Here is a 20,046-nt window from a genome sequence, read left to right on the forward strand (position 1 = left end):
AAATATATTTTCATAAATGTTATTGGCTAATTATAGATTTAGTCACCACATGGCATCATGACGCCACAGTAGGTGCAATTCAAGCAGGTGTAAGTATGGTGATACGCCCACTATACTGTGTGCATCCCCATTCACTACAGTGCATTCTCTGGGCAAGGTGATCTCCGACCTGGCCAGGCAAATGTACAGTGGGCGTCAGTGCCCACAGTATTATGTTCATCGCCCCTCACTACATTTGGTGAGCCAAGCACACCAGCCCAGGGAATGTGTACTGCATCTGTGAAGTGAGTGGTGAGGCTGGTGCTAAATAAATGCAGTATACAATTGCTGGGCCTAGTGATGTCAAACCTGCCTTAGCAAATTTTAAGCAAGCAGCGATGCATACTGTACCGTATACAGTACAGACCAAAAGTTTGGACACCTTCTCATTCAGAGTTTTCTTTATTTTCATGACTATGATAATTGTAGATTCACACTGAAGACATCAAAACTATGAATTAACACATGTGGAATTATATAAATGACAAAAAAGTGTGAAAATCTGTCATATTCTAGGTTCTAGCCACCATTTGCTTTGATTACTGCTTTGCACACTCTTGGCATTCTCTTGATGAGCTTCAAGAGGTAGTCACCTGAAATGGTCTTCCGACAGTCTTGAAGGAGTTCCCATGATGCTTAGCACTTGTTGGCCCTTTTGCCTTCATTGGGTTCAGGTCCGGTGACTGTGGAGGCCAGGTCATCTGGCGCAGCACCCCATCACTCTCCTTCTTGGTCAAATAGCCCTTACACAGCCTGGAGGTGTTTGGGGTCATTGTCCTGTTGAAAAATAAATGATGGTCCAACTAAACGCAAACCGGATGGAATAGCAGCCGCTGCAAGATGCTGTGGCAGCCATGCTGGTTCAGTTTGCTTTCAATTTTGTATAAATCCCTAACAGTGTCACCAGCAAAGCCCCCCGCCCCCCCCCCCCCCCCCCCACACACACACACACACCATCACACCTCCTCCTCCACACCATCACATCTCCTCCTCCACACCATCACACCTCCTCCTCCACACCATCACACCTCCTCCCCCACACCAGCACACCTCCTCCCCCACACCAACACACCTCCTCCCCCACACCAGCACACCTCCTCCCCCACACCATCACACCACCTTCCCCACACCATCACACCTCCTCCTCCACACCATCACACCTCCTCCTCCACACCATCACACCTCCTCCCCACACACCATCACACCTCCTCCCCCACACCATCACACCTCCTCCTCCACACCATCACACCTCCTCCCCGACACCATCACACCACCTCCCCCACACCATCACACCTCCTCCTCTACACCATCACACCTCCTCCCCACACACCATCACACCTCCTCCCCCACACCATCACACCTCCTCCTCCTCCACACCATCACACCTCCTCCCCCACACCATCACACCTCCTCCACACCATCACACCTCCTCCCCCACACCATCACACCTCCTCCCCCACACCATCACACCTCCTCCTCCACATCAGCACACCTCCTCCCCCACACCAGCACACCTCCTCCCCACACCAGCACACCACCTCCCCCACACCATCACACCTCCTCCTCCACACCAGCACACCTGTGAAGTGAAAACCATTTCAGGTGACTACCTCTTGAAGCTCATCAAGAGAATGCCAAGAGTGTGCAAAGCAGTAATCAAAGCAAAAGGTGGCTACTTTGAAGAGCCTAGAATATGACATATTTTCAGTTGTTTCACTCTTTTTTGTTATGTCTATAATTCCACATGTTAATTCATAGTTGATGCCTTCAATGTGAATCTACAATTTTCATAGTCATGAAAATAAAGAAAACTCTGAATGAGAAGGTGTATCCAAACTTTTGGTCTGTACTGTATATATCTGCTCAGTGTACAGGAATAGAGTGTCTGTTAGTATAGCATGCCTTGGGAAAGGAATAATGCTACACCAGTCATGTTGGCAGTGGCCATATCTGTACATGTACATCTGTATCATATGCAATTGTTGATGGGTATACCATGTGATTTTTCCCCAGCAGACAGCATTGTATTTGCTTTCCTCACTATCCACAGTCTGTCTGAACTGCCTTCCATGTTATGCGCTCCTCCCTATCTGTGTGGTGTACATTCATAAACAGGTGGGTGTATGTGCAGAGCATTGCACCCTAGTCTGTAGTACAGACTAGGGTGCAATGCTCTGCACATACCCCCACCTGTATAGAAATGGCCATAAACACAGTGCTATACACATGGGGGGTTTGCGCAGACTGCAGAGCATTGCACCCTAGGGTCTTCTACAGACCCTAGATTGCAATGCTCTGAAGTCTCCACATACCCTAAGGGAGCTATAACAAAAAGTAAAAAGTGTAAAATAAAAAATAAAGTAAATTAACCCCTTCCCTAATAAAAGCTTGAATCCCCCCATCCTTTCCCATTTTTTAAATAAAATAATGTAAAAAAATAACAAATAAAACGTATGTACACAGCGGTATCACTGTGTGCATAAATGTCTGAACTATTAAAAAAGAATGTTTATTAAATTGCACGGTGGATGGCGTACACGTAAAATTACTAAAGTCCAAAATTGCTCATTTTTGGTCACTAAGTAATAAAAAGCAACGATAAGCTCCCATAAAAACAAAAATGGTACCAATAAAAACTACAAACCAAGGTTAGAAGAGGAGGATTTTAAGCGTACTAATTTTGGTGCATGTAGTTATAATTTTTTTAAAGTAGTAAAATAGTATGCCTACAATTTTGTATAAATCCCCAACAGTGTCACCAGCAAAGCCCCCCCACACCATCACACCTCCTCCTCCACACCATCACACCTCCTCCTCCACACCATCACACCTCCTCCTCCACACCATCACACCTCCACCATCACACCTGCTCCTCCACACCATCACACCTCCTCCTCCACACCATCACACCTCCTCCTCCACACCATCACACCTCCTCCTCCACACCATCACACCTCCTCCTCCACACCATCACACCTCCTTCCCCACACCATCACACCTCCTCCTCCACACCATCACACCTCCTCCTCCACACCATCACACCTCCTCCTCCACACCATCACACCTCCACCATCACACCTGCTCCTCCACACCATCACACCTCCTCCTCCACACCAGCACACCTCCTCCTCCACACCATCACACCTCCTCCTCCACACCATCACACCTCCACCATCACACCTGCTCCTCCACACCATCACACCTCCTCCTCCACACCATCACACCTCCTCCCCCACACCATCACACCTCCTCCTCCACACCAGCACACCTGTGAAGTGAAAACCATTTCAGGTGACTACCTCTTGAATCTCAACAAGAGAATGCCAAGAGTGTGCAAAGCAGTAATCAAAGCAAAAGGTGTCTAGAACCTAGAATATGACATATTTTCACACTTTTTTGTTATGTCTATAATTCCACATGTGTTAATTCATAGTTTTGATGCCTTCAGTGTGAATCTACAATATTCATAGTCATGAAAATAAAGAAAACTCTGAATGAGAAGGTGTCCAAACTTTTGGTCTGTACTGTATATTCGCAAAATATTCAAATTCGAATATGGGCAATGCCGCTCATCACTAGGCAGAAGCAGACAGTAATACCTGGAGTGCAGGGAATGGGGTAAGAGGAACCTTGGGGGCAAAATGTTCCTGGTGTACACATCCTTCTATACGAAGAAATATTAGACAATACTGTAGGTCCTGGTAGAAAAAGAAAATAATGAATAGAAGTTTACATACACACATTCATAAGCTGAGCTTACACAGTTATCGTTCTGTAGGATGACAACATTTATTCTGTACAATAATGTATCAAGAAGAAATGTAGAGTCCTAGGCACCGCCTTCTATCACTTGTCAATTAGCCCGCTGGATAGGTATTAGTGTCTAATGCAGTATTCCAGTGTCCATTAGTGATATCTAACAATTATGGGGTGCTCACGTAAGAAATATAGTTGCAAAGATACTGTATATTCGAAGAAGGAACGAAGCACTCACCAGATGCGTTGCTTTTAAAATCTTCAGGCTTTATTTCAAAGATCTTCCGAAGATAGCTTAGGTCAGACACGGGCAGTGCGGGAGAGCTGGAGGGTGGAGTGGCGTGGGGGGATGGGCAACGGACCGTATCGCGCTGTGACGCGCTTCGTCAGGCCCCTAGGGGCCTGACGAAACGCGTCACAGCGTGATACGGTCCGTTGCCCATCCCCCCACACCACTCCAGCTCTCCCGCACTGCCCGTGTCCGACCTAAGCTATCTTCGGAAGATCTTTGAATTTGTTAGGATTCGGCTAGCTGGATGTGGATCCTCTGTGTCAGCGAGGGATTGGCGTGGACCGTGTCGGTGGACCGGTTCTAGGTTGCTACTGGTCTTCACCAGAGCCCGCCGCAAAACGGGATGGCCTTGCTGCGGCGGTAGCAACCAGGTCGTATCTACCGGCAACGGCTCAACCTCGCTGACTGCTGAGAAGGCGTGGGACAGAAGGACTAGGCAGAGGCAAGGTCAGACGTAGAAGAAGGTCGGGGCAGGCGGCAAGGTTCGTAGTCAATGGAGATAGCAAGAGGTCAGGAACACAGTTATGGCAAACACAATAAACGCTTTCTCAAGGCACAATGGCAACAAGATCCAGCCAGGAAGGGAAGGGGAAGTGAGGTTATATAGACAGGTGCACAGGTGGAAGCTAATCAGACTGATTGGGCCAGGCACCAATCATTGGTGCACTGGCCCTTTAAATCTTAGAGAGCTGGCGCGCGCGCGCCCTAAGGAGCGGAGCCGCGCACGCCAGGACGTGACAGCCGGGGACCGGGACAGGTGAGTGACTTGGGATGCGATTCGCGAGCGGGCGCGTCCCGCTATGCGAATCGCATCCCCGTCGGCAGTGTCAGTGCAGCGCTCCCGGTCAGCGGGTCTGACCGGGGCGCTGCAGAGAGGGGAACGCCGCGAGCGCTCCGGGGAGGAGCAGGGACCCGGAGCGCTCGGCGTAACAGAAATAAAGCCAGAAGATTTTAAACGCAACGCATCTGGTGAGTGCTTCGTTCCTTCTTCGAATATACAGTATTTATTCTGTACACTTGTCTACAATAAGAGAAATATATCACCTGATATCTCGGAGAAGTGAACAGGTTTATCAGATATGGATCCTGCAGGACAAAACCAGCCGGGGGCACAGAATCCCTCTGGTCTTTCCAAGCCAAGTCTTGAACAGAACATCCCAGGAGGACAGGGGAGGCAAGCCCCAATGTCAGCGGCTCCCTCATTCCTACTGTACGTACCGGGTGGGCAGGGATGCTGCTTGGCAAATTGTGTTCTCCTTGGACAGTAATATCCTAGTAATATTTTCATATAGAGATATTATTATTATTAGCAAGTAAAGGCGGCTCCATATTGTATTGAGCCCTGAGCATTGACATTGGTGTAAAGGAAAATCATAGATAAAGAAAAGAATAAATCGCTCTACCTTCAGGACAAATGGTCATGTTAGTAGACTGCACAGGGCAATAGAAACCTTCGGGACACTCCGAACAACTGGCTTGTCCCAAATACTGTGCATAGGTCCCAGCAGGACAGGCTTGAGGAACAGGACTCCCCTGTGGACAGAAGTGACCGGCAGGGCATGGGCCGCCACTGCTGGTCCCCTATTGGAAGACATGCATTAGAAATGTCACAGTAATGCTTCACCATATTAAAATGCACCAAGAGAGATAAAGCTAAGTTCACATCTATGTTGGAGCCACTGTGGTCCCTGTACTCTGCAAAATTACTGTATGAATAGGTTCCAGGACAACCATTGTATGGTGAAACCATTGTATGTTGAGACCCTAACTCTATGGAAACCTGGGAATTGGTTCTGAAGCCACAAAATGTCATCCAAAAATAGGAAAAAGTGAGGATTAAAGAAAAATAAGCAGATAAGTAATAGAGATAAAGCAAATCCTTCCATATAAAAGTAAGAAAGATCTGCTGGGAGCTGTAATCACTGTCTATGTAGAGGACAGGAGCTTCTTCAGGGTCCTGCACAGTCCACAGTGTCCTAAAAAAGTAACATGGAGCCGCCCTCACCTGGTGTCCAAAGGAGCAGGTAACCCTGGTACAGGTAAAGAGTAGTAAATACAGTGATCCCTCAACTTACAATGGCATCAACATACAATAGGTTCAACATACAATGGTCTTTTCTGGACCATTGTAACTTGAAACCAGACTCAACATAAAATGTACGGACAGTCGAGATCTGTGATACCTGTCACAACTGGAGGAATTGACCAATCAGATTGGGCATTTTACTGGTAAATAAACCTCTATTAATGACGTACATGCACTGAATGGCTGTCTGGTAGCGCCCCCCTACAGTACAGGGAGGAAATACAAGTTCTGTACTACTCCTTACCTGTGCCAGGGTTAGCTGCTCCTTTGGACACCAGGTAAGGGTGGCTCCATTTAGGACATTGTGTGTACTGTATAGGACCCTGAAGAAGCTCCTGTCCTCTACATAGACCATTGTTTCCCAACCAGGTTGCCTCCAGCTTTTGCAAAACTACAACTCCCAGCATGCCCGGACAGCCAACGGCTGTCCGGGCATGCTGGGAGTTGTAGTTTTGCAACAGCTGGAGGCACCCTGGTTGGGAAACACTGACATAGACAGTGATTTACAGCTTCCAGCAGCTCTTTATTACTTTTATATGTAAGGATTTGCTTTATCTCTATTACTCATCTACTTATTTTTCTTTAATCCTCACTTTTTCCTATTTTTGGATGACATTTTGGTGGCTTCAGAACCAATCCCCAGGTTTCCATAGAGTTATGGTCTCAACATACAATGGTCTCAACATACAATGGTCGTCCCAGAACCAATTAATATTGTAACTTGAGGGACCACTGTAACATGTAGTAGCTTCCTGTACTGTGAGTCTGGTTTCAAGCTACAATGGTCCAGAAAAGACTCCTGTATGTTGAGTATATTGTAACTTGAGGCCATTGTCAGTTGTACATCATCATTCACAAGTGTATTAGCAGAATTCTTCAAACAAGTCACCATGATCAAATCAGACGGACTTCATTATAACCCAATTGGGTCCACTGGACACCGTTGGTACCCGTCATGTGACAGATACGGGAAGCCAATTTTTTTCTGCCGCTTTGGAGGAACAGGAACATGGAGCTGATGGCGCAGATGTGAAGGGTCCATGCACACTATGGAATTTTCATCTATGGGGACCGTCAATGTCCGCAAGGTCCTTGCCCAGTCACCGGTGGCCGCCCTTGAAATTCTGTAGTGTGCATAGACCCTAGGACAGTGTTTCCCAAGCAGGGTGCTTCCATCTGTGGAAAAACTAGGTCTTATATCTAGATTCTGAACATTACCTCCAGGGGTTGAGGAGACACAGACGCCCCAGGGCAGTAGTATCCTTCATCACATGGCCCACTTGGAGTTGCCAGCCCTGGTTTATCACAGTAGTACCCTAAAAACAACATGAACATAATGAGACCACCAGGACATTGTGATGCCCTTTATTTATGCAGATCATATTGATTATGGTTTTGAGGGAAAAGATTCAATATAATTTGTAACTTATTGGTTTAAATCCCGCCCACTCTGGGCTTAGGAGTCCAGTGGGCGGTCCTACATGCTAATTGACAGTCTGATAAGAACCGTCAACTGGACTCCACAGACCAAAAAGAGCAGAGATATCAAACAATAAGTCACAAGTTATACTAAATCTTCAAACAAAACTATATATCAACCTATTCAGCTCCTTCTGCTCTATAACATGATGCCAGTAGATAAGTCTGAATATTCAATATGGCAGGTTCTCTTTAGGTTTTGAAGGCCAAGAAACAGTGCTAGCTTATTATACCTGGCTCACAGAGCACGCAGGATTGAGGTCCGGTGTTTGCTGAGGTGTTACTATACGATCCAGCAGGGCAAGGATGAGGGATGGTAGAACCAACTGGGCAATAATGGCCTGAAGGGCACACATCTCCCAGGATTCCTTGGTTTGGGGTTGGGGTACTCATAGAATGTGTACAGAAATATCCTTCAGAGCAGAGGCCGGACACCCGGGTCAGTCCAGGAGCATCACAGAAATGACCTGCAAATTAAAAACAAAATAAATTTGGGCAGATTGTACAAGGCCAACTTCATTAAGCCTCTTCCTCTCTATACATCTCTGTATAGAGAGGAAGAGTGCATGTCCAATTTCTGCACCATTTAAAGGGGTACTCCTGTGAAAAACTTTTTTTTTTTGATCAACTGGTGCCAGAAACTTAAACAGATTTGTAAATTAAAGGGGTTATCCACCATAAGGTAATTTTAGTACATACCTGGCAGACAGTAATGGACATGCTTAGGAAGGATCTGCACTTGTCTTGGGGCTAAATGGCTATGTCATGAGATTACCATAATACTGTGGCTAGCGTTTTGTGAACTTGTATTTCCTGTTTGACTTATGTTTTTTTGACTACAAATCCCACAATGCCATTTTCCTCCCTCCTGCACATCAGCCACCCCACCCATTGAAGCAAAAGACCTGTGGTTTTCAATCAGGGTGCCTACAGCTGTTGCATTAGTTGCTGATTGATCCCTCCACCCATTTTAGCAGACAGGCTCCCTGTCATCAGCTGACTAGTGAGTCAGGTCTCGGTCGCATTGCAAGCTGGGAAAAATCTGAGACAACAGTCATTTTGTATGCTGGTAAAAATAAATATTGGGGTGAAAATCACAGAAGAATTGTGAGAAAACCGTCACACACAGGTACAGACACTATGTTATGAACTACACTAACTTTACAGCCCCAGTAGCACAGTCACATAAAAACAATTCCTGGAATACCCCTTTAAAATAATAGAATTCCCAGTCCATAAAGGTTGTACAATGGATGTTTGAAAAGATGCCTACATTTTTATTATAAATAACTTTTACACATAAAATTTCTCACAGGGCCCGTGTGATGTAACATAAAATCACATAAAAAATATATACTTGATAATAAATGGACAATCTATAAAAAGGGAAACCTGTAAGATACAAGAAAAATGTCCAGTTTGTATGTATGGAAGGACACTTCTGAATATCCGTATGTTTCGCCGTATAAGACGCACTTTTTCTTCCCCAAAAAAGTCGGGGGAAAAAGTCGGTGCGTCTTATACGGCGAATACACTCCTATCGCGGCGGACCCTGCGGCCATCAACGGCCGGGACCCGTGGCTAATACAGGACATCACCGATCGCGGTGATGCCCTGTATTAACCCTTCAGACGCGGCGATCAAAGCTGACCGCCGCGTCTGAAGGGAAAGTGACAGTAACTCGGCTGTTCAGTCGGGCTGTTCGGGACCGCCGCGATTTCACCGCGGCGGTCCCGAACAGCCCGACTGAATAGCCGGGTTAGTGCTTACAGGACACGGGGAGGGACCTTACCTGCCTCCTCGGTGTCTTCTTTGTTCAGGGTGCAACAAGGGGGGACCTATGGATGGAGGGTGAATCCAATATTATTAACATTTGACCGCTAAGCGGTCACTAAGACCCTAAATTTCCCACCCAATATAAAACTTAACGTTTAATGAGCCAAGATTAAAATAACCTCACACATATTGATCCATAGTGCATTGATTGGCATGACACTGCATGCTATAGTAAGTGAAATGAAAAGATAGATTGTGGCTGCAGTCCACAATCTATAGTGTGAGACAATTAAAAATCTAACACATTGCCCGCCCGCCCGACGTTTCGCCACAGGCTGTGGCTTTATCAAGAGCTAAGAGGCAAATGGCGTGCAAACAAGCCTTGCAGGGGTTTAAATAACCTCCTGTCTCTGACGTCATTGAAACATGTCACTTCCTGTATTAACATGACATCTCATTGGTTACAATCCCGTGCAGACTATTGATTGATCGCTTCCTGGCCAATGAAATTTAGACCAGGATGCATCCTGCTATATTCATTTGATTGACAGCATCCTTGACCAACCAGCTGAGTCCATTCATACTTCTGAACTCCTCATTGGTGCCGGAAGCTGTACACGTATGTGCGCCATTAGTCCTGCGCTAACTGATAGATTCCCGAACCTCCGGTATGGACGCATGCGCAGTGCGGATGCGCAAAGGAACGTGCGCGAGTACTTAGTCATATACAGCCACTGCCGGGAAGCTGCGCGACAGACATATGCGCCGGCACTTAGCCGATTTTATTGCATATGGTTCACACATGGCTGTTGTTATAGAAACTGTAATACACAATACAACCACTCATGTGAACAAACGACTGCGCAGCAGAAATACACTAAACTAATTCGAGAACACTAAGTAAGTTACTATCTGGCAATATGGGGCAACTAACCTAGCAACGATGGTATAACATCAAGTCAAGGGAGTATTATTCATAATACCGCTGAAATCGTGTGATCAATAGTGAAGGGGGGGGGAGCTAATACTCATCTTGTTCTGCATGGGTATAGTCATAATTAATTCATATCATCAACGGAAGTTAATCATGAGTGTAATTAGTAAAAGGCTCATAACGGCTCTTCTATATAGTATCTGTTACGCCGAGCGCTCCGGGTCCCCGCTCCTCCCCGGAGCGCTCGCTTCACTCCCTCCGCTGCAGCGCTCCGGTCATGTCCTCTGACCCGGGGCGCTGCGATCCCGCTGCCAGCCGGGATGCGATTCGCGATGCGGGTAGCGCCCGCTCGCGATGCGCACCCCGGCTCCCCTACCTGACTCGCTCCCCGTCTGTTCTGTCCCGGCGCGCGCGGCCCCGCTCCCTAGGGCGCGCGCGCGCCGGGTCTCTGCGATTTAAAGGGCCACTGCGCCGCTGATTGGCGCAGTGGTTCCAATTAGGGTTTTCACCTGTGCACTTCCCTATATTACCTCACTTCCCTTGCACTCCCTTGCCGGATCTTGTTGCCTTAGTGCCAGTGAAAGCGTTCCTTGTGTGTTCCTTGCCTGTGTTTCCAGACCTTCTGCCGTTGCCCCTGACTACGATCCTTGCTGCCTGCCCCGACCTTCTGCTACGTCCGACCTTGCTTCTGCCTACTCCCTTGTACCGCGCCTATCTTCAGCAGCCAGAGAGGTGAGCCGTTGCTAGTGGATACGACCTGGTCACTACCGCCGCAGCAAGACCATCCCGCTTTGCGGCGGGCTCTGGTGAAAACCAGTAGTGGCTTAGAACCGGTCCACTAGCACGGTCCACGCCAATCCCTCTCTGGCACAGAGGGTCCACTACCTGCCAGCCGGCATCGTGACAGTAGATCCGGCCATGGATCCCGCTGAAGTTCCTCTGCCAGTTGTCGCTGACCTCACCACGGTGGTCGCCCAGCAGTCACAACAGATAGCGCAACAAGGCCAACAGCTGTCTCAACTGACCGTTATGCTACAACAGTTGCTACCACAGCTTCAGCAGTCATCTCCTCCGCCAGCTCCTGCACCTCCTCCGCAGCGAGTGGCCGCTCCTGGGATACGCTTATCCTTGCCGGATAAATTTGATGGGGACTCTAAGTTTTGCCGTGGCTTTCTTTCCCAATGTTCCCTGCATCTGGAGATGATGTCGGACCTGTTTCCCACTGAAAGGTCTAAGGTGGCTTTCGTAGTCAGTCTTCTGTCCGGAAAAGCCCTGTCATGGGCCACACCGCTCTGGGACCGCAATGACCCCGTCACTGCCTCTGTACACTCCTTCTTCTCGGAAATCCGAAGTGTCTTTGAGGAACCTGCCCGAGCCTCTTCTGCTGAGACTGCCCTGTTGAACCTGGTCCAGGGTAATTCTTCCGTTGGCGAGTATGCCGTACAATTCCGTACACTTGCTTCAGAATTGTCCTGGAATAATGAGGCCCTCTGCGCGACCTTCAAAAAAGGCCTATCCAGCAACATTAAAGATGTTCTGGCCGCACGAGAAATTCCTGCTAATCTACATGAACTTATTCACCTAGCCACTCGCATTGACATGCGTTTTTCTGAAAGGCGTCAGGAACTCCGCCAAGATATGGACTCTGTTCGCACGAGGCGTTTCGTCTCCTCGGCTCCTCTCTCCTCTGGTCCCCTGCAATCTGTTCCTGTGCCTCCCGCCGTGGAGGCTATGCAGGTCGACCGGTCTCGCCTGACACCTCAAGAGAGGACACGACGCCGTATGGAGAACCTCTGCCTGTACTGTGCTAGTACCGAACACTTCCTGAGGGATTGTCCTATCCGTCCTCCCCGCCTGGAAAGACGTACGCTGACTCCGCACAAAGGTGAGACAGTCCTTGATGTCTACTCTGCTTCTCCACGTCTTACTGTGCCTGTGCGGATGTCTGCCTCTGCCTTCTCCTTCTCTACAGTGGCCTTCTTGGACTCTGGATCTGCAGGAAATTTTATTTTGGCCTCTCTCGTCAACAGGTTCAACATCCCGGTGACCAGTCTCGCCAGACCCCTCTACATCAATTGTGTAAATAATGAAAGATTGGACTGTACCATACGTTTCCGCACGGAGCCCCTTCTTATGAGCATCGGATCTCATCATGAGAGGATTGAACTTTTGGTCCTCCCCAATTGCACCTCGGAGATTCTCCTTGGACTTCCCTGGCTTCAACTTCATTCCCCAACCCTGGATTGGTCCACTGGGGAGATCAAGAGTTGGGGGTCCTCTTGTTCCAAGAACTGTCTAAAACCGGTTCCCAGTAACCCTTGCCGTAACTCTGTGGTTCCTCCAGTAACCGGTCTCCCTAAGGCCTATATGGACTTCGCGGATGTTTTCTGCAAAAAACAAGCTGAGACTCTACCTCCTCACAGGCCTTATGATTGCCCTATCGACCTCCTCCCGGGTACTACTCCACCCCGGGGCAGAATTTATCCTCTCTCTGCCCCAGAGACTCTTGCCATGTCCGAATACGTCCAGGAGAATCTAAAAAAGGGCTTTATCCGTAAATCCTCCTCTCCTGCCGGAGCCGGATTTTTCTTTGTGTCCAAAAAAGATGGCTCCCTACGTCCTTGCATTGACTACCGCGGTCTTAATAAAATCACGGTTAAGAACCGCTACCCCTTACCCCTCATCTCTGAACTCTTTGATCGCCTCCAAGGTGCCCACATCTTCACTAAATTGGACTTAAGAGGCGCCTATAACCTCATCCGCATCAGAGAGGGGGACGAGTGGAAAACGGCATTTAACACCAGAGATGGACACTTTGAGTATCTGGTCATGCCCTTTGGACTGTGCAATGCCCCTGCCGTCTTCCAAGACTTTGTCAATGAAATTTTTCGTGATCTGTTATACTCCTGTGTTGTTGTATATCTGGACGATATCCTAATTTTTTCTGCCAATCTAGAAGAACACCGCCAGCATGTCCGTATGGTTCTTCAGAGACTTCGTGACAACCAACTCTATGCCAAAATTGAGAAATGTCTGTTTGAATGCCAATCTCTTCCTTTTCTAGGATATTTGGTCTCTGGCCAGGGACTACAGATGGATCCAGACAAACTCTCTGCCGTCTTAGATTGGCCACGCCCCTCCGGACTCCGTGCTATCCAACGCTTTTTGGGGTTCGCCAATTATTACAGGCAATTTATTCCACATTTTTCTACCATTGTGGCTCCTATCGTGGCTTTAACCAAAAAAAATGCTGATCCCAAGTCCTGGCCTCCTCAAGCAGAAGACTCCTTTAAACGACTCAAGTCTGCCTTTTCTTCGGCTCCCGTGCTCTCCAGACCTGACCCTTCCAAACCCTTCCTATTGGAGGTTGATGCCTCCTCAGTGGGAGCTGGAGCTGTTCTTCTACAAAAAAATTCTTCCGGGCATGCTGTCACTTGTGGTTTTTTCTCTAGGACCTTCTCTCCAGCGGAGAGGAACTACTCCATCGGGGATCGAGAGCTTCTAGCCATTAAATTAGCACTTGAGGAATGGAGGCATCTGCTGGAGGGATCAAGATTTCCTGTTATTATCTACACCGACCACAAGAACCTCTCCTACCTCCAGTCTGCCCAACGGCTGAATCCTCGCCAGGCCCGGTGGTCTCTGTTCTTTGCCCGATTTAATTTTGAGATTCACTTTCGTCCTGCCGATAAGAACATTAGGGCCGATGCTCTCTCTCGTTCCTCGGATGCCTCAGAAGTTGATCTCCCTCCGCAACACATCATTCCACCTGACTGCCTGATCTCCACTTCTCCTGCCTCCATCAGGCAGACTCCTCCAGGAAAGACCTTTGTTTCTCCACGCCAACGCCTCGGAATCCTCAAATGGGGTCACTCCTCCCATCTCGCAGGTCATGCGGGCATCAAGAAATCTGTGCAACTCATCTCCCGCTTCTATTGGTGGCCGACTCTGGAGACGGATGTTGGGGACTTTGTGCGAGCCTGCACTATCTGTGCCCGGGATAAGACTCCTCGCCAGAAGCCCGCTGGTTTTCTTCATCCTCTGCCTGTCCCCGAACAGCCTTGGTCTCTGATTGGTATGGATTTTATTACTGATTTACCCCCTTCCCGTGGCAACACCGTTATTTGGGTGGTCGTTGATCGATTCTCCAAAATGGCACATTTCATCCCTCTTCCTGGTCTTCCTTCTGCGCCTCAGTTGGCTAAACTATTTTTTGTACACATTTTTCGTCTTCACGGGTTGCCTACGCAGATTGTCTCGGATAGAGGGGTCCAATTCGTGTCTAAATTCTGGAGGGCTCTCTGTAAACAACTCAAGATTAAATTAAATTTTTCCTCTGCATATCATCCCCAGTCCAATGGACAAGTAGAAAGAATTAACCAGATCCTGGGTGATTATTTGCGACATTTTGTTTCCTCCCGCCAGGATGACTGGGCAGATCTCCTTCCATGGGCCGAATTCTCGTATAACTTCAGGGTCTCTGAATCTTCCTCCAAATCCCCATTTTTCGTGGTGTACGGCCGTCACCCTCTTCCCCCCCTCCCTACCCCCTTGCCCTCTGGTCTGCCCGCTGTGGATGAAATTTCTCGTGACCTTTCCATTATATGGAGAGAGACCCAAAATTCTCTCTTACAGGCTTCTTCACGCATGAAGAGGTTCGCGGATAAGAAAAGAAGAGCTCCCCCCGTTTTTTCCCCTGGAGACAAGGTATGGCTCTCCGCTAAATATGTCCGCTTCCGTGTCCCTAGCTACAAGTTGGGACCACGCTATCTTGGTCCTTTCAAAATTTTGTGTCAAATTAATCCTGTCTCTTATAAACTTCTTCTTCCTCCTTCTCTTCGTATCCCTAATGCCTTTCACGTCTCTCTTCTCAAACCACTCATCCTCAACCGTTTTTCTCCCAAATCTGTTCCTCCCACTCTTGTTTCCGGCTCCTCGGACGTCTTCTCGGTCAAGGAAATTTTGGCTGCCAAAAAGGTCAGAGGGAAAAATTTTTTTTTAGTAGACTGGGAGGGTTGTGGTCCTGAAGAGAGATCCTGGGAACCTGAGGACAACATCCTTGACAAAAGTCTGCTCCTCAGGTTCTCAGGCTCCAAGAAGAGGGGGAGACCCAAGGGGGGGGGTACTGTTACGCCGAGCGCTCCGGGTCCCCGCTCCTCCCCGGAGCGCTCGCTTCACTCCCTCCGCTGCAGCGCTCCGGTCACGTCCTCTGACCCGGGGCGCTGCGATCCCGCTGCCAGCCGGGATGCGATTCGCGATGCGGGTAGCGCCCGCTCGCGATGCGCACCCCGGCTCCCCTACCTGACTCGCTCCCCGTCTGTTCTGTCCCGGCGCGCGCGGCCCCGCTCCCTAGGGCGCGCGCGCGCCGGGTCTCTGCGATTTAAAGGGCCACTGCGCCGCTGATTGGCGCAGTGGTTCCAATTAGGGTTTTCACCTGTGCACTTCCCTATATTACCTCACTTCCCTTGCACTCCCTTGCCGGATCTTGTTGCCTTAGTGCCAGTGAAAGCGTTCCTTGTGTGTTCCTTGCCTGTGTTTCCAGACCTTCTGCCGTTGCCCCTGACTACGATCCTTGCTGCCTGCCCCGACCTTCTGCTACGTCCGACCTTGCTTCTGCCTACTCCCTTGTACCGCGCCTATCTTCAGCAGCCAGAGAGGTGAGCCGTTGCTAGTGGATACGACCTGGTCACTACCGCCGCAGCAAGACCATCCCGCTTTGCGGCGGGCTCTGGTGAAAACCAGTAGTGGCTTAGAACCGGTCCACTAGCACGGTCCACGCCAATCCCTCTCTGGCACAGAGGGTCCACTACCTGCCAGCCGGCATCGTGACAGTATCAATTGTAATAAGTGATTCCTGTCCTACAAGAAGGCTGCATAGGTGAAGCCTTCATTCAGTCCATTTGGACTTTGGGATTTTAATCTCCAAATCCATCGGGCTTCTTCTTGAAGCAGTCTGGTGTTAAGATTGCCACGTCTCGGACCCAGTTTACACTGAGTAATGCCACAGAAACGTAATTCAAAGGGAGCATCATTGTGTACAATCCTCATATGCCTAGCAATTGGCGTATCTTGATAGGTATTAATAGTACTTATGTGTTTTGAAATGCGCCTACGCAATTGTTGGACTGTCTTTCCTACATAGACTTTAGGACAGTTGCATGTGGCTAAGTACACTACCCCCATCGTCTGACAGGTGATGAAGTCCCTAATTTGGTATTTCCGATTATCAATCGGATTAGAGAATTCACTTGATCCACACTTATCGATTCACTTGGTCACATCCACACTTCTATATATCGTAAACCTACGTCAACTAATAGTTTTCTTAATTGGAAGAGTTATCACCCTGTACCATTGAAGAGAGGTATCCCAATCAGTCAATATCTACGAGCCAAAAGGAATTGCTCTGATCCTCTTAAATTTCAAGAAGAATGTGATCTCCTGTATAGACGCTTCACCAATAAAGGTTATCCCAAGAAAGTCCTCCACAAGGCTTTTGCCAGAGCTAGGGCTACTCCAAGATCTGAATTATTACGTGATCACAATTTGGCTAAAGACAATAGTGGCCAAAAGATCATTAGGTGTATCGGAACTTTTGATCAACACAATCAAAAAATCATGAATATACTTAAGAAATATTGGTCTATATTACAGGTGGACAATGACCTTAGGGAGGTGTTCTCTACTCACCCCTCTATAACCTATCGTAGAGGACCTAACATTCAAAACCAAATAGTCAGGAGTTTTTATGCAGAGGAGTCTGCATCCAGTTGGTTGAAATCATCAATCCAAGGATCACATCCATGTGGACGGTGCAATTTTTGTAAATACATGCCACGTACAACAGAATTCTCTAATCCGATTGATAATCGGAAATACCAAATTAGGGACTTCATCACCTGTCAGACGATGGGGGTAGTGTACTTAGCCACATGCAACTGTCCTAAAGTCTATGTAGGAAAGACAGTCCAACAATTGCGTAGGCGCATTTCAAAACACATAAGTACTATTAACCCCTTAAGGACCGAGCCCTTTTTCACCTTAAGGACCGGAGCGTTTTTTGCAATTCTGACCACTGTCACTTTAAACATTAATAACTCTGGAATGCTTTTAGTTATCATTCTGATTCCGAGATTGTTTTTTCGTGACATATTCTACTTTAACTTAGTGGTAAAATTTTATGGTAACTTGCATCCTTTCTTGGTGAAAAATCCCAAAATTTGATGAAAAAAATGAAAATTTTGCATTTTTCTAACTTTGAAGCTCTCTGCTTGTAAGGAAAATGGATATTCAAAATATTTTTTTTTTGGGTTCACATATACAATATGTCTACTTTATGTTTGCATCATAAAATTTATGAGTTTTTACTTTTGGAAGACACCAGAGGGCTTTAAAGTTCAGCAGCAATTTTGAAATTTTTCACAAAATTTTCAAACTCGCTATTTTTCATGGACCAGTTCAGGTTTGAAGTGGATTTGAAGGGCCTTCATATTAGAAATGCCCCATAAAAGACCCCATTATAAAAACTACACCCCCCCCCAAAGTATTCAAAATGACATTCAGTAAGTGTATTAACCCTTTAGGTGTTTCACAGGAATAGCAGCAAAGTGAAGGAGAAAATTCAAAATCTTCATTTTTTACACTCGCATGTTCTTGTAGACCCAATTTTTGAATTTTTGCAAGGGGTAAAAAGGAGAAAATTTTTACTTGTAATTGAAACCCAATTTCTCTCGAGTAAGCACATACCTCATATGTCTATGTTAATTGTTCGGCGGGCGCAGTAGAGGGCTGAGAAGGGAAGGAGCGTCAAATGTTTTTTGGGGGGCATGTCACCTTTAGGAAGCCCCTATGGTGCCAGAACAGCAAAAAAACACACATGGCATACCATTTTGGAAACTAGACCCCTCAGGGAACGTAACAAGGGGTAAAGTGAACCTTAATACCCCACAGGTGTTTCACGACTTTTGCATATGTAAAAAAAAAATTATTTTTTTTACCTAAAATGCTTGGTTTTCCAAAAATTTTACATTTTTAAAAAGTGTAATAGCAGAAAATACCCCCCAAAATTTGAAACCCAATTTCTCCCGATTCAGAAAACACCCCATATGGGGTGAAAATTGCTCTGCTGGCGCACTACAGGTCTCAGAAGAGAAGGAGTCACATTTGGCTTTTTGAAAGCAAATTTTGCTCTGGGGGCATGCCGCATTTAGGAAGCCCCTATGGTGCCAGAACAGCAAAAAAAAAAACACATGGCATACCATTTTGGAAACTAGACCCCTCGGGGAAAGTAACAAGGGGTAATGTGAATCTTAATACCCTACAGGTGTTTCACGACTTTTGCATATGTAAAAAAAAAAAATTATTTTTTACCTAATATGCTTGGTTTCCCAAAATTTTAACATTTTTAAAAAGGGTAATAGCAGGAAATACCCCCCAAAATTTGAAGCCCAATTTCTCCCGATTCAGAAAACACCCCATATGGGGGTGAAAAGTGCTCTGCTGGCGCACTACAGGTCTCAGAAGAGAAGGAGTCACATTTGGCTTTTTGAAAGCAAATTTTGCTCTGGGGGCATGCCGCATTTCGGAAGCCCCTATGGTGCCAGGACAGCAAAAAAAAAACACATGGCATACCATTTTGGAAACTAGACCCCTCGGGGAACGTAACAAGGGGTTGAGCGAACCTTTATACCCCACAGGTGTTTCATGACTTTTGTATATGTAAAAAAAAATTATTTTTTTTTACCTAAAATGCTTGTTTTCCCAAAAATTTTACATTTTTAAAAAGGGTAATAGCAGAAAATACCCCACAAAATTTGAAGCCCAATTTCTCCCGAGTACGGCGATACCCTATATGTGACCCTAAACTGTTGCCTGGAAATACGACAGGGCTCCAAAGTGAGAGCGCCATGCGCATTTGAGGCCTAAATTAGGGATTGCATAGGGGTGGACATAGGGGTATTCTACGCCAGTGATTCCCAAACAGGGGGCCTCCAGCTGTTGTAAAACTCCCAGCATGCCTGGACAGTCAGTGGCTATCTGGCAATACTGGGAGTAATTGTTTTGCAACAGCTGGAGGCTCCGTTCTGGAAACAGTGGCGTACCAGACGTTTTTCATTTTTATTGGGGAGGGGAGGGGGGCTGTGTGGGGGTATGTGTATATGTAGTGTTTTTTACTTTTTATTTTATTGTGTGTTAGTGTAGTGTAGTGTTTTTAGGGTACAGTCACACGGGCGGGGGGTTCACAGTAGTTTCTCGCTGGCAGTTTGAGCTGCGGCAGAAAATTTGACGCAGCTCAAACTTGCAGCCGGATACTTACTGTAATCCTCCGCCCATGTGAGTGTACCCTGTACGTTCACATTGGGGAGGGGGGAACATCCAGCTGTTGCAAAACTACAACTCCCAGCATGTACGGTCTATCAGTGCATGCTGGGAGTTGTAGTTTTGCAACCGCTGGAGGCTCCGTTTTGGAAACAGTGACGTACCAGACGTTTTTCATTTTTATTGGGAAGGGGGGCTGTGTAGGGGTATGTGTATATGTAGTGTTTTTTACTTTTTATTTTATTGTGTGGTAGTGTAGTGTAGTGTTTTTAGGGTACAGTCGCACGGGCGGGGGTTCACAGTCGTTTCTCGCTGGCAGTTTGAGCTGCGACAGAAAATTTGCCGCAGCTCAAACTTGCAGCCGGA

General features: G+C 47.2%; 1 protein-coding gene across 1 annotated transcript in view; it reads right to left on the reverse strand.

Moving 5' to 3' along the window:
• The window catches only part of LOC130293183 (uncharacterized), a 294,563-nt gene that overhangs the window by 141,679 nt on the left and 132,838 nt on the right, over window positions 1-20,046 (reverse strand). The window contains exons 44-48 of the mRNA XM_056541664.1: window positions 7,886-8,119; window positions 7,392-7,489; window positions 5,491-5,668; window positions 5,132-5,359; window positions 3,639-3,737 (exon numbers count right to left, since the gene is read on the reverse strand). Of these exons, the coding sequence (XP_056397639.1) occupies window positions 3,639-3,737; window positions 5,132-5,359; window positions 5,491-5,668; window positions 7,392-7,489; window positions 7,886-8,119 (837 nt within the window). The remainder of the gene's footprint in view (window positions 1-3,638; window positions 3,738-5,131; window positions 5,360-5,490; window positions 5,669-7,391; window positions 7,490-7,885; window positions 8,120-20,046) is intronic.

The sequence above is a fragment of the Hyla sarda genome, chromosome 10, assembly GCF_029499605.1.
Source record: "Hyla sarda isolate aHylSar1 chromosome 10, aHylSar1.hap1, whole genome shotgun sequence".
Taxonomy (NCBI): Eukaryota; Metazoa; Chordata; class Amphibia; order Anura; family Hylidae; genus Hyla; species Hyla sarda.